The sequence below is a fragment of the Astatotilapia calliptera genome, chromosome 19, assembly GCF_900246225.1.
Source record: "Astatotilapia calliptera chromosome 19, fAstCal1.2, whole genome shotgun sequence".
Lineage (NCBI taxonomy): Eukaryota > Metazoa > Chordata > Actinopteri > Cichliformes > Cichlidae > Astatotilapia > Astatotilapia calliptera.
Genome location: NC_039320.1, coordinates 2,950,487 through 2,977,372, shown reverse-complemented (window position 1 = coordinate 2,977,372; position 26,886 = coordinate 2,950,487). Strand labels below are relative to the sequence as shown.

The window sequence follows — 26,886 nt, the reverse complement described above, 5'->3', positions numbered from 1 at the left end:
TAATCACCTTTATTTTTCAGTATAGCCTGAACTCTCTTAGGCACCCCCAAAAAGTTGATTCTGTTCATCTGGATGTAGCGTTTTCAGTGGGAAAAACGTCTTATCACTCTTCTAAGTGACTTCTTCAGTCCCAGCCAACTGCAGGTCTCCCCAACCTTTTAAACAGTACCTTTGCACAATGATTGAAACCAGCCCACTGAATGAACAATGGGCTGTGAGGTCAGTTCTCTCTTAGGCAGCTTTCTTGTCATTTCTTTAAGTAGTCTTCAGGAATAGTTCTCCTGGCTTCTTGAAGAACATTCAAAGCTCATTTAAATGCTGTATGTCAATAAGCTAGAGATCCAGACTGTGGGGAGGCCAATCCATGACTGTTAGCAGTCAAAACTGCATGGGAAATGATTTCTGACAATTCCTCAATATTGGACTTTCTGACGTTAAGTCACAGGGTGTCTTTGGATTCCTTGGGAGCTGTTCTGTTTTTGCTTTTTCCCGAACCCATGCACACACTTTTCAGTATGAATTGCTTCTTTAGGCTGTTAAAAGGTGCGAGCTGTGATTTGACAACAAAAACTAGCTTATCAGGATAGGCGACTTGGCAGTGAAAAAAAATAATAAAAAAAATGCACAAACCCAATAGAGGTAGGGGAGTCAGAGAGATAAAGTAGGACAGATCACACAAACACAATTTTGTACAATCAGTATTTTATATTTTTTTGCATTTTACAATTCATCAACATGCACTGCTTTACCCTAAAAACACACTCAACACCACACTACCAATAAAACAAATCACTTCTCAAAAATCAAATGAATAATGGCAAAATGATTTTTTATAGTATTTACATTTTTTTCCCGTTAAAGTCAGCTCTAAAACACATTTTAAGTTCATTGGTGAAATAAAAGGAAAGTTAATCATTAAAGTGCTCTAGAGCACCAAGCCTCAAACAAAATATAAACTTCAAGCTAAAATATACTGTAGTTTTATGATGCTAGCTCACACCCATTATTCCAGCAGAAACTTATTTATTTTTTTACATTTATTTTTTAAACATTTTTATTTTATTCAATAGCAAAAAGCAATTAAGAACTGCAATGCTTACCTAAGACTATTCCATCCATCAAATACATGGAAAAATAAAAATAAATTATACTACTTCTGGTTGTAAAATGGGACGTCAAGTGTCCCAAATGAATTTTTGCAGGCTGTAAATTAAACAAAAACTAAAACATTGTAGTTTAGCTGCAATGTCTGTCAGAGAGTAAAAACATTGTTATGGAGCAGCAGCTTTGGTGCGAGTCCTTCACTAATTTTAAGTGCCCCTATTATGGTTTGTTTTTTTTTGGTTTGTCCTCTATCCTTTAGTCTGTAATAGTCCTCACTCCTGATGAACAACTTGAAATGCCTCTTTTACAGTCTAGGCTTTTTTCCATGACTTGTAACAATGTCCACCTTGTAGCTGTAGTCAGTCAACCATCCCCCCCCCCCAGTTTCCATTAATCTGACAGTATCTGAACATGTTAGCTTCATGTGTGAAAGAGCACCTTTTCACTTTTCAGTAAAATCTCAGACTAAAATCTTACAGGCGTAATGTGACCACACATGAGTAGCGGTCACTTTTAACGGACAGGCACGCACAGGTTATGACTGTGCACGGCGTTAGTGCATCTTTGTGAGTCACTGAGCTCACAGTCAATGCCCTAAACGGCAATAGCATGAACACAACAACATTTGATCTCAGCCACTCCCTTTCTAAATTGCAATAACAATAAACATTTCTCCATGATGAATTTTTGCTATCAGAGCCTGTGTGGGAGCGGTACGAGCTCTCTCAGCAGCACCATGCAGCACAAACACAGACTGATGCCAATGAAAGACAGAGCTGAACATTCACAAGTATGGTTACACTTTGCTAAACATCTCCCCAGAAAAGCAACAGTTCTTTTTAGCAGGTTTAATGTGGCTCTTTTGTCATTGTTGTGGAAGAGTATGAAGGAAGCCAGAAGAAAAGAATTCTAAGGGGACCTGAGTGTGAATGACTAACAGCCTGATGAAGCAAGCAATGTGTGCACTGTGATGTCACCTACAAGTGAGCAAACCCTGGATAATCCTCCTTTCTGAAACGTAGCCCGAGCAAAATGTACAACAGTGGTTTACCTCATTTAACTAATAAGTGGAAGATCTCAGTTTCAATTCTGAGAAGAGACACAAATCTCTTTGCGGTCGCTTCAGGAACGGCACCCGGTGTAAAAATCTGTCAAATCAAACATGTGGAACGACCCGCTGTGGTGACACCTTGTGAATGAGTGAGTAACTTTATCACCTAATTTTGTATTCAACATGACCCAAAATAAACAACTGACACTGTGAGCTCGTCAGGAAAGTCCTAGAAAGTTGATTATCTTCATTCATCCAAGTGACTTTCTCAGTCCTGGATGAGGGATGAGACATTTTTCCCACAGAAAAAAATGCTACCTCCAGATGAACACATTCAACCTTCTGGGATTTCTTTAACTGGGTGATTGAGGAAAGTGTTTTCACTGGTCAAATCCAAGGGCTCTTTTCCATTAGACTTCTATAGGACCATATGTTTTTGCAGCCACAGGTATCGCCCCCTGGTGGCTATTTAAAACAAATAGTTTTAGCTCTTTTCCTCATAAAGACAACATTTATCTACTTTCATTGTATCCTTAATGACGAGGTCTGATACCTCAGTACATATCAATAAAGACGTGGTTTGACGAACATTACAATAGTTTGCGGGTTTCTCCGAGGGTAGCTGAATAGGTAGAGACCAACCTCACTACCGTCTATTGCTCACCCAGTCATCTTGTTCTATAAGCAGGCATGAAATATGATAGGAACCACTCGGCTCCGACAAGAGCATCAAGGGTTACTTCTAGTAGGCTTTAAAGGGGTAAAGAGATAAAACACTTCCACACTGGCTTCACTCTTTAGAGCTAAAAAGTTGCATCATTCTCTTATACTGTCTATGGTTTAGTGTTAGCATGGTGTATGTTACGATCACGCTTGTTTCTTTAACTCTCCATGATCACATGTACTGCATTAATGGAGCCAAATTCCCAGAGACTGTGCTTTTCTGGACAGAAAGGAGCTAAAAGCAGAGCCTTACAGACAGACGGTGCTGCAATAATGGACAGAATGGGGTAAAACATGTAAACCTAATCTAGCAGACCCCCCAAAATAAAATGATAATATGGGCACTTTAAGACTCAACTTTGATTGTCATGATAAAAACAGAAGTTTATATCCTCAGAAAAGAAAAGAAACAAACAAACCTGCAACTGTTTTCAATTTTAAACACATCTGAATCCCAAATAATCAATTAGGAAGACTTTTAAAAAAGCAGAATGCGGACTATTTTACTTAATGAGAAAACGCCCAACATCCTGCTGTATCAGATTAGTCACACTGTGTGCAGTGTCTGTTATCTTGGCAACTTAGAATCACAGTTTAACAGCCCTATATAGACCAGCGCGGCTTACATATTGTTGAAATCAAAGTATTTGTTGAATAGTTTGGCATCTGAAAAGGCAAAATGCAGGGAATGCATTTATTTTTGTAAACGTTATGAGCTGTCAGGTGAACACATTCAAGCTCGCTGCCTATGCTTGCTTTTAAATGAAATGCACTGATAAAAACAATCAAATTGGATCAACCACGCTCAGTCTCTCTTCACACCCAAGCAGTTTGCCTCTGAAATGAATGAGCGCTGCAGCCGCCCCACTTTGCTTCTTTTCAAACCCACGCTTACGGGAGGGGAGCTTCATTTATTTGGTGCACCACTTTCCTTCTTCCCGGCTCTGGCTTCTGTCTTCTTGCCCTGTGCAGATGTTGTCGCTGCTGCTTTCTGGGCTTTGTCTTTGGGTGTGGTCTGTGCAGCGGCAGAGGCTGAGGCAGACTCAGCTGAAGTGCTGGAGGATTTGGAGGCCTGCGCGGGCTTTGAGGTAGTGTTGGAAGGATGTCTCCGACGCCTCCCTTCATCCCCAGCCGAGGACGAGGTACGCCTCCTCCTGCTGCCATCGTCTCCTATCGGGGGCTGCAGAGAGTCATCACAGGAAAACAAAGCGTAACTACGCGTGGGACAATAGATCACTCACGAGAATTGTTCATTTTTGCTGAGACCAGATGATACAGTTCTATGACTGCAGGCGCAGACTGAGCAGCTCCGAGGCTGTTAGTGTTTCAGTATGAAATAATGATGTTAGAATAATTTTATATGAGGATATGCTAGCTTCTCTTTTCGTTAATAATTCATTTAGCCCAATAAAACTTGCAGGTAAAGAGCACTCTAGTGTGGAGATAACATGAAGCATCCTTTCAAACTTGTAGCCAGCAGACACTCACCACCACCCTGAAGTCCTCCAAGTTCTTGAACTGCGAGAGGTGTTCCTGCAGCTTCGGATCAATAGGCTGGTTCTTTATCTTTGAATATTTCAAAAAGGCCCAGAACTTCTCTAGTCCATACAGCTGACCTGGAAAGGGAAATGCAAGGAAGAGCAGTTTCATTCAGTGTTGAATTCTAGGTAAAATTCAAATGCCTAAATGTAGGGGACATTTTTCTAGTCAACTTTTATCAAAAGAAGAAAAACAAAGGAGGGCCTAGCAAAAAAAAAGTTTGGGAACCACTGGATTAACTGCTTTTCCATTCCAATTTTGTACCTCCTAATGTGCATGGTCATTGTCATAGCAATGCGTCCGAGTGTCCTGTGACATAATTAAATGCAATGTAAGTGCTACAATAAAAGTGGACGTCGAGGCAAGGATGTATCTGTATATATACTCTGTGTCTGTGGCTTTTCATCAGAATCGAGGACCACGCTGGAAAAATGGCGGTTTTGAGTTTCATGAACGAGGCGCTCTCATGATGCCACTGACCAGCCAATTGTTAACATGCAGTCCTCCTGCTTGGATCGCTTGGCTGAGCAGGTACTAATCCAAACTAGCCGATTTAAACAGCTCAGATCTACTTTGATCTGAAAGCCAGCTCTTTTAATTTAGTCTGCTAATACCGGATACTTGCATTTTCATAAAATTAATATAACAAATACTATTAGTGGTTAGGTAAGAGGGAATACACGCCACATGTACTGTAGCAGAATGTTTTATAAAGATTGGTTGAGTCTAAACAAAAACAACCACAGTTTGTTTGCTTCACTGAGTCAGTGTTGAAATGGACTGAGAGAACTACATTAACGCCCTCTTCTCTTTACACACTTCCACATTAAACTGAGAGGGTCAAGTGAACCAAAGCTAAGTCACATGTTGGCCTTCTTTAGCATTTTTATATTTAATTATATGTAAATACTGAATATATTAATAGAATGTTTAGAATTTTGGTGTTTTTATGAAGCATTTATTAACCAGCTGGGGGTTTACCGCGGGAAGAACGGCAAAAACGGCGTTTTCTACGGACAGCGCTAGCAAACGCTCTCTACTTGCGAGTGAAAAAAGAAAAAGAAAAAACACCCCTTCCCTATTGGTGTTGAAGTTTATAATGTCAGCCAATCAAAAAAAATGATATAGCAACATGTGGCACTTGGTTGTTTAGGGAGAAGGGGAGAAGAGTTAGTGTGTTGTGTAGTTATTGTTTTGTATTGTGTGTCAGTTATACTGCTGAATGTCACATTTGCTCCAAAAAAGCCACTAAAGGCAAATTCTAGTGTAAGCGCTGTTCCCACATAGAAAACTGGACTGATGCACCTCCTGCTGACAGACCTGCAGGGTTTAGGCCTGTGGTGTTCTCCTCTGTCTTATGCTTAACAAAAACTATTTTTTGGACTGGCACAAATAATTTGTGTGTCTTCTTATTTGTTGTAGAACACCTGATTGTTCTGTAAATAGTTTTAAATGGTTATATAAAAAACGCCTGAGGCCTTGGCTGCATTTTTAGGTAAATAGTACCATATAACTTTGTTGTTTGCAAAACTTGTGCATAATTTTTTAGAAATGTACAATTTCTATTTGCATTTCAAGTTATGAAAATGATTCGTTAAACATGTTTGTGGGTTTTACAGTAAAAAATAACTTTTTTCTACTCGGATTTTGAATTTTTTGTCTGAATTTAGATCAATTGTGCTAATATAGTATGCCAAAATGAAAACATAACTTCCCACACTCGTACACTCGATCACTGAATATGGGATTTATTCAGAAGAATCTGCTACATTAGTGAAAGCAGCAGCTGACATTTGGGAGAGCCTGTTTACATTTCATGTTTATTACCTTTCTCAAAGTCTCTGAGGGTCTCTTCTTGAAAGTCTTTGAACAGATCTAATCTGAATCTCTTCTCCAAACCGTAGCTGTAGTATCTGAACAGACACTCCAATCCATACCTGCAGGGACACAACAAACACTTCCTTTCACTCTGAGTTACATGCAAACAAATATCACCGAGCTTCAAACCTTGCTTATAGACGTTAGTGTGTGCACATAATGATGCACTGTGAGAAAATGGCTGGGTGAAAATGCAGCGCTGACAGCGAAGCAGTTGCATCTCCAACATTTCACAACAATGGATTCCATTCTCTCGTGGATTATTTACAGCTGTAATGAAGCTGTCAGAGGAACCAGACAGACAAGTATACTGGTTTCTGGTTCAGACAGGGTGAGCTCCAGCAGGAAGAGACATTGAGGCTGCTACACTCTTACACTACAGGCACTTTCACTTCAACAGGCAGGGCTGTGCTACCCACGTCTTTAAACAAGAATTTAGGTTTGACTGAGAAGCCCTTTAGAGTCACAACAGAAGCAGTGTTCACCTTTAACCTCATGCTATCGAACAATGACACTGCTTAAACCTGCAGGCGCTCCAATTCTTGAATAACATCAATAAGTCTTTCAATCTGTGGAAGTGGCTTGTTATTCCAGAGTCACTATCACCACTATGTGAGACACAAACACAAAAAACACTTCAGGGCGTTTTTTAGGGTGTGGTTGTAATTGTGGATAAGTGACACAAACAAAGCAGTCTGTGTTTGCTGTTTGCTTCATTAATGAATGACATTTACTTCTTATCCCTAGGGCACAGACGCAGAGCTCAGGATTTAAATGTCCGCCTCACCTGTAGTTGTCTTTGGCATCTTCTACAGCATACTGTTTGAACTCCTCATACATCTTCCTGTTGAAGTTGTCCCTGAGGAAGAAGGACCAGAACCTGAACAGAGTGTTCATCTCCTGAGATTGCCCGATCCCCAACCGTTTTCGCTCTGAAGGGAAAAATTCAAGAACAGGAAACAGAGAAGGTGACCATTTCATCTTGTTTTCGGTACTTCTTTCTCAAAGCTTGGAGTACGTGATGGTGTACTAGAGCTGAGGAGTACTTAGAAGCAGCATTTGTGGAGGTTTTTAGAGGTCTCTGTACCATTAAGGCACCGTCGGCGGTACTTGTGGTATCCCTGTTGAGTGAAGCCATTGTCCCTCAGCAGCTCATGGGATGGATGCCAAAATTTGGGCAATGACTGAGGGGTACAGCCGTAACTTCCTGATAGCGGGGCTCCTTCTGATGGAGAGGCATTGGAGCTGCTGTGCAAGGATGGAGGAAAAAAAAAAAAGATGTTTGAGAGGCAACGGGGAAACATTTAGTTGCCAGTTTATTAGATAAACCTTACAAAAACAAATCTAGACTAACAAAACAAAAAGCAGGATTTTTGTCTCATTTCTGTTTGAAGTGATAATGAGCCAATGACAACAAAACCCCCAAAACAAAGTGTGGAATTAGGCTCGAACGTTCCCCACCAAAAGTTGATTTAAAAAAAAAAACTTTGTGTAAATCACATTAGCACCAACTTCTTTTCATAAAAAGGATTATACGTCAAGCAGAACAACTGCTTGACATATAATGGAGAATGACTGGCAGGGCGAAATGAGGAAGCGCTCCTTGTGGGTTCTACTTTTTGCTCGTCACCTGTGAGACACCATCAATGCAGCCATAAAAAAAGAAAATGTCACTGACATGGCAGCTCATCCGGCTCATGAAACACTTCTCTATTTAGTTCCCACAAAACAACAAACGTGACTTTGACCTGGAGACCCATCAGGTGGCGATTGTAAATGGTAAATTGACTGATTCTTATATAGCGCTTTTCTACTCTCCCGGAGTACTCAAAGCGCTCTATACAACATGCCACATTCACCTATTCACACCCACTCATACAAGCACTTCTAAACACAAGTGCAAACTAAACTACATTCATACTCCGATGAACGCATCGGAGGGCAACCTGGGGTTAGTATCTTGCCCAAGGATATTTGGCATGCAGACTGGGGAAGCCAAGGATCGAACCACCGACCTTCCGATCAGTAGCTGATCTGCTCTACCACCTGAGCCACAGCCACCCCACGTTTGACTCAACTCTGACCGTAGGAGGAGCAGCGATCCTTGTATTGGGATGCTAACTGGTCCGTCGGCCAAATGTGCAAAAAACCAAATTACACTCAAATGAAAAAGTCAGACCTGATGGACGCAGAGCGCGGTCGGTGTTCGCGAGAGTCCATCACCCAGCCTATGTGAGCCTCCTGGGGAGGGTTCGAACTGTGGCTCGTCTTCTTCTTCCTGGGCGTCTGGAACAAACACCAGGACAGGACACTGGTTAAATGAGGCACAGGGCGGCTGTGCTGCCTGACATTTTTAGTTTACTTTGTATGTTTCATGGTTTTATTTTAGTTTAAGGAGTGAGGAATGATATATTTATTCAGTATTTACATATTTGATCTTTTAAACCAATGTGATACCACAAATAGAAAACCGGCAGCCACTGTTTGTATTTGTAGGAGTGGCCACACTCTTACTGTTATGCACATGTGAAAAAAAGAGTTAGGACAAACAAACAAACAAACAAACAAACAAACAAACAAACAAGGGAAAGGAAAAGTTTCACCAGCAGGCCTGCTGACAGACATCAATCCATCTGTTGATCTGTAGTCTGGCAGATAAAGAGGAGCTTTGCTACTCCTTGTATGTAAGGACACCGAGAGCTTACCTGTCCATCGATGGTGCCGGTCTCCTTCATCACAGGGTAGAAACGTGGTGTCTTGCTGGGGTCCTGGCGTCCGGGGGTGCGAGGGGTTCTGGGGGTCCGGGGTTGGTGAGCTCTGGGCGACTGTGGGACCGTTGTGGGCACAGAACGAGCCAACTCTGCTCCACTGTCTGCTGAGAAGCCCATCATTGCCCCAAAAAGTTATTAATTTATATTTACTGTCAGGTAATTATCTGAATATCTACCATCTTTATGTCTACAATGCACAAAAAAAGCCCATAATACAAACAAAATCACATCCTACACTAGCACCGCAGTGTGAGAGGGGTGTGGTTTAAACTGCAGAAGGTAGCACACAGGATGCTCGCTCATATGAAACCTGCTTCACCACAACTCTACAAACCCCACCTGGCATGGGAAGAGATGGGACTTCCTGGTTTGGGTCAACGGGCGCTTTGGGGGTGAGAGTGTCGAACTCATCTTTACTGATGACGTTCAGCTTCTTGAAGTTCTCCACTTCCTGCTGGGGAGCAGAAATGTGACAAAAGGGGGGGGAAAAGGAAAAAAAGAAGAGTTAGATGACCACTGATCATCACCATTTGCACTCCTTTAACACGGCCTTGAGATCATCTTTTATCCAAGCAGAAAAACAACAATAAATGCTGCACTTTGAACCGAACACAGATAAAACAAATGATCCTGTTGATAAGGTAACAAAAAGAGATGAGCTGGAGGCTGATATTTTTTAAGCTCTTAAACAAAGTAATATAATTACTGATCCAACACGAAGCAATTCACTGCAGCCCTGAAAACAATCTTCTTATTTAGTTGATTTCCTAGTGACAAATCTCAATTTTAAGTCAAATTAATCAATAAAAGGATTTCTGCACTTCCCCTCAGATACTACATTTGGCCGTTACAGGCTGTTTAAACTGATAACACTTCACTATGGTGGTAAAAAACACTCACACGCCAGCAGCTGCAGCCATGCAGGCCTGTGTGACACACAGCACATGTGTCGCAGACTTTGTACTTTACACGTCAGCACCAGACAGAGGGGGAAGAAAAATATGCAGGTGGCCTTGGTGCATGTGTGCTCAGGCAAAACATTTCCCACATGCTTTATTTATTGACCAACCCTTGAGCCCATGAATGAGCTGACCCCGTTGAAAACGTCTTCACAGAGCAGCTTGAATAAAGATTCTTATAGTTGATTCTGCTTTTGTGGTTGGCTTCATTTGTCATTTTGGTCACCGTTATACCAGCAAGCTTTCATTTCTGCTCTGATTTTACAGCCCCAGTTTGTTGACAGATGCAGGATTAAATGATTCTTGCTGAGTGTAACAGATATGTTTTTGTCTTTGTGAGTTGTGGACGGCTCTGACGCTGCCAGTGATGAGGTGGCAGTGTGTGAGAGTTCTTGATGTTTAACCTGCTGCTCTAACTGTTTGGTATTAAAGGTCAACTAATGACTCCTACTTTCTCCTTTCAGTTCCCCTTTGTAGACCTTCTGACCCAACACTTCTCCACAGCCCGTGCATCAACTCCTCATCGTGCTCTTTTTGTCCTGTTACTAATACTACAGAGACTTTTCTCCACTAATAGACATGTTGACATCAGTTTTTCTTGTAAGTGATTACAGAAAAGTCAATGATAATTTAATGCTCATTTAATTCAAATTTTACATACGCATGCACGCAAATCATAGACCCACTTTCTAACATGCATCTCAAATTTATTTGGAACAGCTGACCTGATAAAATAAGCCTTTCAAACCCCCCTTACGCTCTAGGAAAGTGGCCGTGTCTCTTAATAGGCAAAACATGCTATCAAGAAATGTATCAGTTCACCAAAATAATATTAACAAGCCTACTTCTTGCAAATTACAAACTAAATTACTTTGGCCAGCATGCATTTTATATGGATTTAAGAAAACAATCGCACTTCTAAGCTATTAATTAAGATTTTTTAATGTGTTTCCACGTTAAACATCTTCAAATGATTTAAGTCTGCTTCTGTTTTTTCTTCCACTACGAGAACACCCTTCATATGCTGGTAAAAAACAAGCAGACATTTCTGTTCTGTTCTGAATCCATAAAAGTCTCTTTTCACCTACTGATCCACTTCCATGTAACTGAAGGTTACATCATCTATGCTGATGAATGGGACCAAAGTGTTTTAAACTGATGATGTGATTTATGGTGACCTGCTACTGACGTTTGGCCATCAACATTATACGATGCTGTAGTGTTGTAAAACCTGAATATACACTGGTGCTGTGCTATAGTTCTGTTCTAATGTAAGGCTTGCATAATGCTGTGTGACCTATAGTCAGAGTTTGTACATGCACTGTATCCACAGAAGAGGCAGCTTTCAAAAGGAGGTCGCTGAGCTCTGGAAGCAACTGTAGTCTGGAGGCTTGTATAGTGGACAGTAAATGGTGCATTTATTTTTGTCCCTCCCCTGCACGGTGTGAGGTTTAACAGCTCTGTCACAATGTCTTCATGTCAAAGTGGCATGAGTGCCAGTAGTGCTTACGCTTTAAAGGAAACCTACAGTTGAAAGCAACCAAGGGCTACCCCAATGCTCCGCAGCATCATTCAATCATATACCGTCTATATATCCACTCTAGTATGTGCAATTGTGTTTCCTGCTGTATAAGAAAGAAATGTAAGACAATGCAACTTCACAATGATCATCACTGAAGAGGTGGTGCAGACAGTAATGGTTATGAGATATGAGCCCTAATGCAACCATAGCAGAGTGCTTTGGTTACAATACAAACATACACAGACTCATTTTTCAGCCCAGCATTAGATTTCTGATCCATCATGTGGCAGTCTGCTGTGTCATCTAGTTAATTTGTTAGTGATTTCCATATCAGTGATCTGATAACAATACAATTTAAAACACAATTTAAAAGAACAATATGGTACATGTATATTGTGCTAAATGTCAGGTGTGGCTGTAACACTGTTATAACTGCTAGAATTAGAACACAATGCATAAAACGCAAAAGTTAAAGCAGGACTTGTGAGCTGTGGAAACACAAGAAAACTCTCCTGGATAAATTCTTCAAAATCAAATCTGGCGGAAACGGAGGATTCGCTGATAATACAAACGTTTATGGTGACTTTCTAAGTCAGCACTTTGGACCAATAAAAACACTTATTTCTTCTTTGACAACTCCTCACCTATTTAAAAAATATAAAGGCTGGAAGTTAACAGAAGGATGCTGACACAGTTGTTTGTGCCTTTCGGGGTATTTTTGCTCCAACTACCTAACAGTTTATATCAAAGAAGTCTGGGCTCCAGGTTTGCTGAGTCTATCGCTTCTACCCACTGGCTGTGCATACGTAGTATAGCCTGATCTGTATTAACTTCTCAAAGACCCTCCTATTCCACAGAGCCGGGTGGGCGCACTTAGATAGCCTTCAATAATGCATAAATATGTCGAATTCCAAGCCATCAAACATTGTGACAGCGATGGTGACTGAATAACTGGATGGGATGGTGATGGCTTGATGCACACCAGGTTTTCTTACCCTTTAAAATTTGTAAATATTACAATTAAAGTTCTTATTTAATTAATTCTCAGTTTTGGTAACAACCTCATTACAAAGTCCAATTAGACCTTTTGGACTCAAGTGTTAAGTCTAAATAATTTCAGACTATAAAGTTTAAATGTGATCACCATATAAAGCCCACTACACCAGAGAAATTCAGAAGAATTCATCCATGCAACACCAAAACAAGCTTAGCACAAATCCTGGAATGCTAATGAGACAGCTAACTTAGCATGATCCAGAGTATTGCCTAATAACTGCAAAGCAGTTTCAACGTCTAAAATCAAGTTAGAGTCAATGTTTCCATGGATGTTACGTTAGAACTGACATATGCAAACACATACGAAACTTGAGCAATATTCTGTGAATAGCAGCGAGATGCAAAGGCTGGTTTGTTCAGGCATGATTTGCTACGCTGTGTGCTGTACGTGCATGTCTGTACTGGGTGTTTCTTTTCTAGTGTCAGTGCAGTTTTTTTTTTTAAACCGCTCTCTGGCAGACCTGCTCCAACACGCTACATGATGACTGTAAGACTTTTTTATTAGCTGTCAGTTCCAAGCAGAAAATGCTGCGTACTGATCTAAAAATGCAGGTCGTCTGTATGTCCAGCAGGTAAAAATAATTTTCCCTATATTTGATCCATACATCATCTTCTAGAAGATAATGACTTTATTTTGATTTTTTTTTAAAAAAAGGGAGTTTGAGTATTTGGTGTGGTATTTCAGTCATCTATAAACTTTTAAAATAGATAAAATATACAGCGTTCACTGATGCTATACGAGTGTATTACAGTCTAGCCTTTAAGACTTTAAAATCCACCATTAACGTAACGCGTACAGTATGATTTTCACGTTCGTCTTACCTTGATGCACTCGATTGGCTCCTCCCCCTTCCACAGGTCCTGTTCGTAGTAGTACAGCCCGTCGTTGATGGCTTTGGCCAGGTCGGCGGTAATTTTAGCTCGGGACTCATGGTTACCTGTCCGATCCCCACCGGGATGCTTACGGATGTAGGGTGGAGTCTGGGTGACGATGAGGATCTTGTTCACATCCTGGTCATCCAGCTCATAGTCCGAGTCGTCCTCATCTAAACAGTCTGTGAACTTGTTCTTCCTGGCCGCCATCTGCTCCATTTCCTCATCGAACATGAAGTCCAGCTCCTCCTGGTCGGGCTCTGCCTGTGGAGGAGGCTGCTGGCTGGGAGGAGGCGTTTTACTATCCCCCTAGACAACACAGGGAATACACAGCCATTAACAAAGGAACAGACAAGACCTGCTGGAAACGAGGTGTAAACACATAATAAATGTGATTAAGCCATCCAATTATATTAGGCAAACAAACAGTCCAGAGTTATACTGATCCATCATTAATACAATGTTTCTTACACGCATTTCTATTATTAATGTTATATTAAATAACAGAAATACATCTGTGAATAATCCAATTCAGTTCATCAGCATCACCCACTGCACACTCCAAAAACAACCACAAGGTTCATCGCCACCGTCTCTCTAAAGCATAAAATCAGAATTATAACTTTGTGAAGGACTTAGCTGTAACACGGTATAACTAATCCCCTATCGAGTTCATTTGTGAAGTAAAGAAACAGACATGCAATATTTAAGTAAAAAAAAGAAGCACATGGAAGAAATGGCAGAGGACAAGCTTGGATGAGTGAGTGCTGGAGGAAATACTCAACTGCAGAGGAAAGGCAGTGAGGCTGGAGCGATGTGGAGAGAGAAGAGCCGGCAATGCACACTTCATCACTGACATACTGCCAGGAAAAAGATGGAGGAGATGGGCGAAAGGTGTTGACAGTAAACACAGAGGAAAGGAGAAGACAAGCATTATGACGTAGTAACAAATGAGAGACAATGGAAGGGATGAAAGATGGAAAACTTTTAATTTAATGAAACCTGGTGAAGGAGTGAAGCATGCGTGTGCCCTTCTAGTTCTGATTGTTATGGCCATAATTTCTACCAGTTACCATAATAACATACTCAAAATTAAAGCAACCCTAGGCATGAGGGGAGTGGCCCGTTTCACCTTTTTGCACTCACTACCTTTGCTTTTGCAGAGGGCTGCCTATGACGTTTCTCAACCTGGATCCAGGCGTCAGGGTCGGGCTTGGGGGCGAGGGCATCTTTGGAGTCATCTGTGGCCGGTAGAGATTCCTGGCTGGAGGAGCCAGGGTCAGGGGAGTCCTGAGGCTGCACGGGATCAGGAGGAGTCGCTGCCTTCACAGGTGATGAAGCTGAAAACCCCGACACGTAACACAGACACTCAGTCAACCTTGTACAGAGTAAAAAAACAAAAAGCTCAAAGCAACATAAAACTGTGTGTTTAATCTCAATACCAACAACTCAACAATACCTGATATTAGAGAAACTGAACTGTTTTTGATGACTAATGGCAGCTTTGTCAGCTTGTTTACAAAGTGTCCATCAAAACCTGTTTTTATGACTTCCAGACAGCGTCATCTTAATTATTAAATTTTAAAAAAAGAAATCATAAATATGGATGTTTAATTTAGCATGGAAAAATAAAAATAAAAATAATTAGACTGAATTAATCATTCAAGCATAAAGATGATGCTTTTTTACAGCGTCAATAAATCTCATGATTTCAAAGCCAGTCTGTCTACTGTCTCTCTATCCACTGTGATTTTGTGCTTCTGCAGCCATTGCTCCCAAATATGTAGGCTCATTTAGTAAAATGTTCCAGCAATGTCATGTTTGTGGTGCCTTCCAGCTGCGTTTAATCCACATTTGCTGCTCAACTGAATATTTGGGGCAGTAGGTTGGTGAAAACCGAGTCAAAATAAACTGTGTTCATAGTTCACCCAGTGTCAAAGGGGCCGCTTAGCGGTGCTCTTTAAATAGAACTTAATTTTTGTATAGCAAAGGGACACGACACCCCAAAGTGCTAACATTCTATATATATGGGGTTTTGGATACACACTATGCATCTACATCATGAGATTTGCTGAGAGGATATCATTAGGATACTGACCGGAGTTTGTGGCATTGAGGGTCTGTCGAGGAACAAACTCAGGACAGTTAATGAGCTGGGAGAAGTCGGTGCGAGGGGAACCAACGGTGGTAGGGGTGGGAATCGGCCAACGCTCAGGGTCTGTTTTACAGCGGATCCTTTCATCAACCAGCTCCACCTCTGTGCTGCTCTTCAGAGCCTTCAAAATGCGAGATAGATACCAGAGCCAAGCATTAAAGTCAAGGCATGTAGTTAAGAATATAAGAACTTTTAGTTTAGCATTGATAAAAAATAAATAATTACACACACACTTATTTTTAAAACATTTCATTTGTCATGAAAAGTAGCACTCCATGACTTCTCAAAGTCTTTCACTGCTACCATCTCTACAAATGTCAAACTTAGCACGATTAGAAGTTAAAAACTAACCGACAAAACAAACACTGATGTGACAAGAAACAAGCTTTACAGCCTGAGCACACGCAGCATTTACACTGGTGATGTGATGCTACCTCAATGATGAGGCTGACGTCAGTGGTGAGGGCCTGCACTCTGTGGAAGCTGGCGATGAGGGAGATGGGGAGGAAACCCTGCGTGTCCATTTTTCTCCTCAGGAAGAAGTCTCGCTCCAGATTGTGGAGGCTAAAGTAGTACTCACTGAAAAGGAAAGACAACATAATACATTTAATCACCAGCACAAACAAAACAAAGTTGTTTAACAGTCCATAAAGGAGATCCGTAAAGGAGCAGATTACCCATTTTGAAGTATTATAGTGAAGCTGGCAAATTTGTGCCTGTGTCCCTGAGGCTCCATTGATTTCAGGAATCAGGAACTATTCCCAAATAATTTACAATACTCTGTGTTACAGAAACATTTCAGTCTAGTATTGAGGTAGAAACCTGTAAGTCACCAATACAAAGAATTATAAAAAATATATATTAAGAAATCATATTTTCTTTTATAATCCTTACCAAAAAAAAGACAGTCTGACTTTAGCACCATATCTAGACTGGAAGAGCTCCCTGCTGACTGCCTGTCACACTATTTGAAATCACCATGACACACTTTAGTGCCCACCCTGCGGGCGGCAAGCAGCCAGAGTAACGTCGGCTGAGTGAGCAGCCTGAATAACGCTGAGTGAGATGAGAAAGGAGAAGACAAGAGTGGCCTCTCTATCCTCCCTCACCCCTTCTTCCTCCCCTCCTCACCCTCTAACAGTTTTTTCCCCAGTCACTCCTGGGTATAATTCATCTCCTGTCCCCTTCAAATTACTCAGACTATATTTAGCATTTCACCTCACCCTCCAGTCTGAACAGCAATGAGGCCCAAAAGTGTCAGGCAGACAAGCAGTGGACACTGCCCCCTGCAGGCCACCCTGAACCCAGATCACTGCCTATCATACATGTACTGAGACATCCTCACCCCTCTTCTATAGACGTTTCTATCTCATCTCTTTCAGACGTTATTTTTGATCACACTGGTATGAAAAATGCACTACAGAAATAAAGACAGACCTTAATGAATTTATGGTCTTAAACTGAGTGACTTTTAAAAGGATACTCGAGGAAATGTTTTGAGGAAATAAGAGAACAACAAAAATCCGAAAACACTTCACTTACTATGTTACACAAGGGAAGGAAGAACAGGAAATTTAGCTTTAATGGTGCCTAAATGTCATTACTGACTATGAAAATGTGATTATTCATAAAAAGAGAGACAAACTGAAAAGGAAAATGTATCTGTATGGAATATTTTCTTCAATCATCTGGATGCGTTTCACTGGAACAGCAGCAGACAGAAGTTTAGCATCATCTCAGCAGCAGATCATCACTTTCGTCCCATCGTCCACAGTTCATTCTCGTTAAACCTCCTGTCATATTGTTTTCTTCCGTTTAGGTGTTTGCACTGGTTTTCTTTTTGGCTTTTCCGTTTCGTTCAGCACATTCCTTTCAGTTCTGCCACAAACACTGCCTCGTATTTCTGTCCATTTTTTTTGTTGTTGTGCAATTTTCTGCGTTTTCCGTCCTGATGCTTTGGATTTCACTATGATCTATCCATGCGTGTTCCTCATGTAACCTACCCATTTTGTTTGTAGCTGTTCCAAATTTTAGAGGCGGCAAACATCTTTTGCCACACTCCATGTTGCATTCCCATCTTGAAGCAATACTATTAGTTCAACTAACATGTCTCAGGTTGGGGTGCTAAAATTGGCGAATGGATTGCGCTGCATATTTGGACCTGCTCTGGTATTTGTTTGAGAAATGCAAACTACAAAATGACCTGATTTTTACAACCTTCTACTTAATCCAGAAAAAAATATGTCATTGCTTAAAATAACCAATTTTTTTTTTAAATTTGAAGTATGCTTCATGAAGCTGGAACATCGAGCTATTAATAGTAAAAAGTAATAAGAGCCTCCATAAGATAGGACAATATTTTTTCCAGGTATTAAATTCTTACATTTGCCGTTTGATGTATTCCTTAAGAAGCTTTTCATCCACCGTGTACATCTGGAATTTGTTGCCATCATTGTAGTAGTAAACCATGTTGGTGCCAAACTCTGCAGGGGCCTGAGCAGAACCATCAGATGACTGAGAGTCTCCAAAGTTGAGCGGGTATTCATATCGTCCTAAAAACAAAAGAACAGAAGGAACAAATAATGGCATATGAAGGAGAGAGAACACTTCAAAAAGCTGGATTTTCTTGTCTTTGACAGAAATTGCATTGCTGATGATTCTGCTTCCAATTTATGTGTGGCAATGAATGAAAAACACTAGTCTGCACCTCGCCCACGACCTCTTCCGCGTCCACGTCCCTTCCCTCTTCCTCGTATTCCTCCACGAACACTCCCACCGTCGCTCCGAATGCTTGCAGCATCGTCGCCATAGTCCCGCGGCTCTCTTCGCCAACCTATGAACAGGAAAACATACACTCATGATCAAAGCCTACAACTTCTTCCATGTACCGCTGAAGGGCATTATTAAACTTTTAGATTTAAAACTACTAAGAAGTTGAGTTGAACAAGAAACTCAATGTAAGTAAACTGCTTTTTTATTTAAATAGTACTCGTCTTTAAGTAAATTTAAAGGATTGTAATCAATATTTTGTAACCGTCTAAAGCTTCAATATAAAAACAAGTTGTAAATAAACCCTAATAACAGCCAGATCATCTAAACTAGAAGGACTACTGTCAGCACAGATGATAAAAACATAAAAATGTCCACCAACATCCAGTTAGCTCAACAGCTTTATGACAAGCAGCAGCAGCCTGTTCTCGTTGCAGAGATCTGAAACCTTTTAATATTTGTTTTTATTTGCAGGAAAAATTACAAACATTTGGTTTTGTTGGCAATTTGTATGAGAATAAATGTCAAAGAAGCTTTAAATCATCCATCTGATGCAAGATATTCGCCAAATTAAAAAAAAAAAAGTCATGCTTTCATTGAGCCATGCAGTAGGAAAAAAGCCATGTGGACACTAAAGACAGATGGCAGCTTGCTGAGCAAATGTTAAAAAGATACCAGAGAAATAAAAAGCAAAGCCAGCCCAGCGAAGTGAGGAAGAAAGAAAAAGACTGAAGACGTGAACAGTAAACAGTGAGCTCGAGGCCACTTACTCCTGGTGCTATCATGCGCCCTGTTATTATGGAGCGTTTGATTAGGCGACGTGAGGTCAGACGAGTCATCGATGGGCTCTGTGTCTGAGCGTGCTGGGCCCCTGCCGGGCGTCTTGGCATCATCATCCCGGGACACTTCCTCCAGCGGCAGAGAAACCCACTTACGTTTGTTACCTAACGATGATTGCACACCGAAAACAAAGCTTGTAGAGTTTTGGTCCAAAAGGGGGGGGAATAAAAAAGATCAAATCCAGAAATAAAGCTGCATGGTGACTAAAACTGCAGCGTAAACCTTTCACCATAGCAATGAATGACTACTTAATCATATTCCAGGTTTGTTTAGCAAATAAAGGACTTAAAAGTCTTTATTCTCATGTACCCATAGCTTCTAGGGTTTTTGTACTAATGCTCTGTATTCAGGTTTTGTAGCCACATAACTGCAAACCATGTGACATTAACTTGTTTGCCATTTTGGATGTGAGACGCTGTAGCTTCAGTATCTAATGCCTCAGTCACACAGGCCTAGAGACTAGTCGGTGTCCAGTTGTGACGTTGTGGCTGTAATGTCAATTCTCCAAGTACGTGTGGTTGCAAAACCCCCCCCCAAAAAACCAGGCAGGCATAGCCCATCCACACAGACCGTCACACTGACTGCCTGATAATGACATTTAGGTTACTGGGACTCAAGGAAACTGTAGCGGACGCGCAGACGCAGAAAGTATGATCCCCACCTGCCAATTACTTTCTAACTGTGGAACACAAAAGTGCAACACAAACCGGGAACAGAGAGCGTTTGCCTTCAGAGTTTAAGTTGCGCCTCAGTGCTTCAACCAACAGGGTTCAAAAGGCACAGCTTCTACGAGGTTTTCTGTTTCTGATTTGCGTTGCACTTTTTCAAATTTTACTACTGATGGGTTGGCGAGTTTTTACAGACCAGCATGCAAACTATGGACTACTGATCAAAGTAATCAGAGTTAGGTTTTGGGTGTTATTAGGGTGTTAACCGATTTCACCTAGTGACTGCCAGGAAACTCCAAGGACCACTCACCATTGGATCGGAGAATCCACATTATTCCCTTGTGACCGGTGGTTATCAATCATCCAATATGATGAACAACTCTTGCAGATTATGTGCATGCAAGAAAAGGTTAGGATTTTAGAGAAATTTCAACTATAGCTGTTCATGGAGTAGGTATTTGGTCTCTAGGCCTGTGTGACTGGTGCTTTAGCAAATCGATTTCACAACAATGGCAACTGCCATCAATCTCCAGCAAGCTCTAGTCAACTGGATGGGGGAAAACTGTTTCCCTTGCAACTGGTGGTTGCCACACAGTCACTGGTTTGTCTCTAGGTCAGAGATTTTGTTGCTTCATTTAGCAGCTTTTTGCATCTCTATAGAACATTTGTGTCAATTACTTCTACATAGTCTTGTAAAGTTCTTATTAACAATGTGATTCAGGCATTTTGTTTAATGTTCACTCCTACACTACACTTCAAATTTTAAATTATTAAAGTTTGGCAGCTGATTTAAACGCTATATTAGGTCAAAACATAGTTTAAAAATGTCTTTTCTTTTATTTAGAAACAAAACTTTTCGCTTCTAGTTTAGACATCGAGGAGTTAATGAAGGTGCTTATCTCTGAATGGCTTCCACAAAGATTGGTGCCTGTGATGTTTACAATGTAGGAGTGGATCATTGGAAGAGAAACACGTAAGATAATCACAGCAGAGCATGCACCAGTCTTCACCAGCCAGCAATTACAGAGTTAATACAGTTACAGACATGCTAAAAAATACAAATCATCACAGTCGAGTGAAAAATATGCATCTCCAAATTTGGAACTCAAGAAACATCTGTATGAAAAAAAACCACATTCTGGAGATGAATAACTTCACAAGACGGTGATGAAATGTGTGTGAATCAGAATCAATCAGGATTGTAGCCGCTGTCATTAGCCTTATCCAAACCATTTAAGAGAGAGAGAAAGAGAGAGAGACAAAGCTTCATCTCATCAACGACTTGCTCTCCCATACCTCCTCTCTTCCTCAGGTTGGCACTCTTGGCGTCCTGTCCTGCTTTTGACTCTTCATCTTTGGTCAGCTCTCCCATCGGCTCCACCTGAGCCTCCTGGTTCTCTTTGCTCTCACCTCCATCATGGCTGCTCTCAGATTTTCTCTCCGGTCGCTCTCTTTTCTTCTCCTTATCTCTGCGCAAAGACGGAGGCTTCTTTCCATTGTTGTTGAGGACATTTTGTTGTTGCTAAAATTTTAAAGGGGGGAAAATACCAGCTGTTAGTCACACCTTTATAGAACAATTTCAATTTTGCGGGCTTTTACTAATATGTTTCCTGCTCGGTGGACTTGAATTCTTTGCACAAGTAAGAAAATATACAATGCATTCTTTTAGATGCAGATCAAGTTTAATCTTGGGGCTTAAAAAAACTACACTGACAGAAACAAGCACCTCATTTCCAACACTGTGACAATGACAACATTTTTAATAACTTAAATATTCTTCGTGATGAAAAACACATCAGGTGCTTCTCCAGTTAATCAAACTTTACATTTGAAGATTTTTAAATGTTTCCTGATATTTTTAACTTTTCTGAATTCATCAGATCTTGAACTATACTGAAGATTAAGTGCTGGAGAATCAGCAGAGATTGAGGAAAAGGAAAAATCTAGAGTCCCTTTAGTTAGTTATATTTTCACCGCTGTCGCCTGTACCTTACAAAACCTGAAGTAGTTGTTAGAAGAACCTGAGGTGAGTTTAAAAATTTTCACAGTCAACTGAAGACCTGTTTCAGCTTTATCGGGTTCTGAATAATCCCCCCCATCACACATCTGACCATGTGAGATCAAAACCAGAATACCTTTTTACATTTTATAAGACAGCCCCTTTTTAAAAACCTGCACCAACCCTCTGCAAAGCTACACCCTGAACACTTCAGAATGCTTCTAGCGCTCCACCTAGTGAGCAGAAATTAGAAAAATAAATCCATCTTTGACGCAGCTAGTAGAAGCACCAGAAAACAAGCTCTCATTGCTTGTAAAAGAAGTTGCATTCACACATATCATACCTCTTTGGCCAGTTCTCCAGGCGTAGGCCAGTTAGTGATGTCACTGAAGTCACTTGACTGTGAAAGAGGAAGAAAGACTGTCAGGTTTCAAAGGATGATATAATGATCAGGAATCTTTTCATTTGCTTTTTGGGTGAGCAGGTAGCACTGAAGTGCCCAGCATAGAGAAAAAGGAGGTCAGTGCTCTGTGTGTGCGGGGAAAACTGCAAACAACCGTGATAAACACAGTGAGTCAATTTCCACTGCTGAAAATTCCATAAATTTGGGGAAACTGATATGGGATCAAGGTTAGGCAGACAAAGGGTACACACTCCAGAAGTGATGAGTATGGTGGGCAGAAAAAATAAACACAAACTCAAATGCTGATTTCTCTAACCATATCCATTCTACGATATGAAGCGCATCAAACAGAAAGTCAACTAACTTTATCCTAAAGGGATTCAGGCTTTTAAACAACCCCTGCTCTAATGCATGAGTACTGACCGAAAAAGCTTCTGTTCCAGTTCATCCCAAATTATTGTTTTTCAGACACGATACGACAAAAGGAGTAGCAGTCATTAGAGGTAACAGATCATAAGCAGAGCAAAAACAAAACACAGAACTCTATTCATATGTAAAGAGTGGTGAACACAGAAACCGAGCGTGCGAGAAATACTATTTAAAGTTATGAAACTACTTGTTACATTTTTCTAAACACATATGAAGGGACCAGGCTTGGTGATTTGATGTATTTAACATCAGTTTGCTTATTATGTGCATGACTACCAGACAACATTCAGTAACTGTGTAGTAATGATAATATGGGGTCCTGTAGAACTGTGACTATGACCCTGATGAGGAAAGGTCTGCAGGTTGCATTATAATTCCCCAGGTTACATAAAAGCCCACAATATGTGGCAAAAGCATGACTAGATAAGATAGTATGTCACACTTTAAGCACATAAACTGGGTATTAAAAACACAGTGTATCAATCCTCAGTGGAATTAAAGATCCACTGGGCGGATGCACTACTAAACGCTTCCCCTGCTTAACAATCATAATATGTATTTTTTTGGTCAATAAACATGACCATTTTATATATGATATTATCTTCATATAATCTAAATCCCTTCTAAATGTGAACTTCAAGTAACTGCAGTGGAAAAACTGGTTGGAAAAGCAAACAAAAACCACAGGTCAGCAGCTTAAACCGGCTAACAGTCAGGCTATCAGCAGATGGTTATTTCCCATTCTAAATGTCAGTACCTACGAAAATCCACAGGCAACGCAATGTGAACATGTGATCATTTTATAGTGGTTTATTTGCCAGGAAGAAAAGACTACAAGCAAAAACATCACTCTTTATATTAGCCGAGACATTCAACAACACTTTGTGGTTACTTTGCTGTGGAAATAATTAGTAAGATGTGAGCAACTATGGACATTAAAGAAAAGGATAGAAACGTAAAAAAAAGGATTACCTTGCTGATTTTTCTCGTTCTGGGCTTGGTGGCGCGGACGACTTTCGGAGCATTTTGCTGATCTGCGGATACACAATCAATAACCGAGAGTGAGGTCATTATGTTTGAGAGACAGGACAGGACTAGATCCAAAGGGGTTCAGTCCTTTTCAACTCTCTGAATTTAAGAAGAGCTTTGAGGAAGTTTCCGATTGAGAAAGGTTGCTCAACACTGCAGTTAAAAAGTCAAGTTATCTACTCTTGCATGCGCTGCTCTGCTGTGTTTGAACACCATCGGATATTTCTGTCAGTACAGAAAGAATAAATGTGCTCCCCCCAACGGACTAAGTGACACGACTTGTTGAGGGTGTTTTGTGCACAGGCAGCACCAGCGGTATGTGGCTGCGTCTCTGCAGGCTGCTGTGTCCTGGGAGTGGCCCACTGCAGCCTGACAGCTCCTATCAGCTCGACAGTGGATGGTCAGATTGATAAGAGAAACAGGGACGAGGCTTCCATATGAATGGGTGTATGCCTGAATGAGCCTTCAGACATCCACCCACGAGACTGGTTGTACAGTGACGCTGTAAAACGATGCCTGTGGTCTTGCAAGAGTCGTGCGCTTAAAATATAGCTCCCTCCTGGTTGCTCTGCGCTCTGACACACATTCACAACTCAAATTTAGCTGAACGGTCTGAACTCAAGAAAGCTGTATTTCAGAGTCGACTGTCACGAGTACGATAAAATAAATGCAATCACTCAGTGACCAATCAGCAGCCTCATGAGTCAATCAAATGAACTGTTGATACTGAAATGATCAACTGATTGTATGTTATAGATAGAAAGGTAATGCATTCAGTTGTGATATCTGATTAACAGAAGCAGAGCTAGAAAACAGATTACAGACAGACTTGTGTTTAATTTTACTCCTCATTGCCGGCCATGAACCCTACATCCTACACATCCCACAACGCCTTGATGGCTTCTTTCAACTAAACTTTTCCTACCTTCTAAACCTCCAAATATCTTAAGCTTTACTACCCCCACCCACACCCATTTTTAATACAAGCTTTCAGCATCAAAGTTGATGTCTTCAGGTTAATTTATTACTAACACTAAGAGGAATCAGTTAAACCTTATCAGTGGCCTGCTACTTCAATATTGTTATTCGTCAACTAAATGCCTTTTAGCTGTAGCTTTAAATGCACAAAAAGATCACTCTCTTATAAAGCTTAAACTCTTCTGTGCATTTTTAGGGTGTTATTTGATTCTGTATTTTGCCTGAGTATGGGTTTTCTTTCTTCTCATTGTTTTTGTGTGCCCTGTACTGTGTACAGTTATGTGTACTTGTTATGGTTGCCACATTACATGAGTAAATTAAATAATAAATACGAAACAGATTTTAAGAAATGATCAGCAATCAGGCAAAAGCATTCATGACACAAAAAATGACCCATTTGTGTCACTTTGAAATGAATAGGAATGAAGGAATGTTTAGATTTTTTTAATCAATTGAGAAATTAAATGTAGCTCCATTTGCAAACCTCACTTTTTTTATCTATTATTTTTTAATATCAAAAATACTTGAAGCTTATCAATGTTTTCCAGACTTGGCTCAAGTGACTTATTAAGTCAATTTCTTTTTTACTAAAACAATACCAGTGATACTGGTATCACTCATAATTGTTCGATTCTTTCAAAAATAAATACAATCATTAGATTACAACCCTGTCCCGTTTTATCTTATCACCTGTTCAGCCACTTTATTCTGATACTTTTACTAGTGACAGTGAGGAGCTGGCTGGCCGGTGGGAGGAACTGCAGACAGCCAGGCCATTGGACATGCAAAACGTGCTGTACAGCAGCAGGAACAGTTAGCCAGGCTGTCTTGGCGCTTGCTTACTTACTTATTTGTTTTTACAGTGTCAAGCATGTATGCGCGACATTAAGAATGATTACGTCCCACATTCAGGTTTTCGTGTGCTTTCACTTCACAGACACCAGCTCTGACCCTCGATCAAGAGGGAGAAAGCAGCACGAGAGTTAGCTGGTGGTGGCTAAAAGAAGTAGCAGTTGTCAGCAATCAACACGTGGTGCTACGGAGCAATCCGAGCACAGAGGGGGATGGGGCAGTATGCTCCCATCAACATCTCTCGACCGCTCTGACATTTAAGTTATGCACTCCATTCAACTCTAAACGAGCCTAAATGAGATATGTCAGGGATGTGCAGCAAAGATTAATGTTGATTTCTCTGCAGTGAAGCTGCTAAAATGCTGCAAAGCAAAAAACGTGTTTAATAGCTGCGGCTGCAGAGGGAGCTGTGTGGCCAGCTGTTACCATATTGCAATATTGAATCTGTCTTAATACATGATTTTTTTCAAATCCGTCTCACCTTTGTCTTGAGAGCTAGAGTTGGTGCTGCTGACCGGCACTCTGCCCGTGGTCCTTTTAGTCCACGGGTTGACTTTCGGCGGAGGCGCTTCAACAACTTTCTTCTTCACCGTCTCAACAGCCGAGTCAGCGTTACTACTTTGGTCGTTTTCTTTGCTTTCCTTTTCTATATCCGCTGGGCTCTTGGGAGCCCCGGAGTCGTGGCTGTCCGCTAGTTGTTTTTCTAAGACTTTCTGCCCCTGATCTTGTCCTTTGTCCAAGTGAGCACCCTGGGACGTGTTTTGGTTCTTCTCCACCACTCCGCTCGGGCTGGCCGCTGTCAAACCCGAGTCAACCTGAGCACACTCAACCTCTGTGGACATCCTGCTAGTTTCCTAACAGCGCACAGTGTTAAATCCAGTGTGAATTGTTAGTCCTTGCTCTCTTATCCCCAAGAAAAGTCGTGAAAAGCTCAAGGGGTGACCACATCCACAAGTTGAAGTAAACAACTTCTGGGCTGGACCTCGCTAGCCAGCTAGCCAAGTAGCTCTTGGAGCTAAGTCCTAGCTAGCTAGCGACCATGCAGAAGTCAGCGAGCCCGAACTAAACGTTGTTGTTTTTCACTCTAATTGACTGTTTCGTATGAACAAATAATTACCTCTGAGTTTGTAGTTTGTCACCATGTAAACCACTCACACTCTATTCTGTCTCCAACGAGTTTCTGTAACTTTCTTTAAAACAAAACTACTACAGCGACCTCCTCTCTGGTTCCAACTCCACGCTACCAGCCAGGAGCTCGTGGAGCTACGCTGTAAACAGTGACTCTGGT

The 26,886-nt window shown here is 41.0% G+C and overlaps 1 protein-coding gene across 6 annotated transcripts; it reads right to left on the bottom strand.

The window, feature by feature from the left end:
- Positions 1-690: 690 nt before the first annotated feature.
- larp1b (La ribonucleoprotein 1B) lies at positions 691-26,886 on the bottom strand. 6 transcript variants are annotated; one of them, XM_026151099.1, is made up of 20 exons: positions 26,080-26,886; positions 23,712-23,773; positions 22,251-22,307; positions 21,205-21,430; positions 19,171-19,344; positions 18,339-18,464; positions 18,015-18,183; positions 16,066-16,210; positions 15,575-15,752; positions 14,626-14,816; positions 14,262-14,336; positions 13,426-13,785; positions 9,406-9,520; positions 9,001-9,170; positions 8,475-8,581; positions 7,383-7,543; positions 7,083-7,227; positions 6,245-6,354; positions 4,367-4,494; positions 691-4,058 (listed from the first exon to the last, which is right to left on the bottom strand). In XM_026151099.1, exons 1-20 carry the CDS (start codon positions 26,438-26,440, stop codon positions 3,786-3,788), a joined length of 3,333 nt encoding a protein of 1,110 aa, XP_026006884.1. In that variant the 5' UTR covers positions 26,441-26,886; the 3' UTR covers positions 691-3,785. The 6 variants fall into 6 exon arrangements, with proteins under 6 accessions (XP_026006884.1, XP_026006888.1, XP_026006885.1 ...); XM_026151103.1 differs by having other exon boundaries at positions 7,383-7,540; XM_026151100.1 differs by having other exon boundaries at positions 9,001-9,167.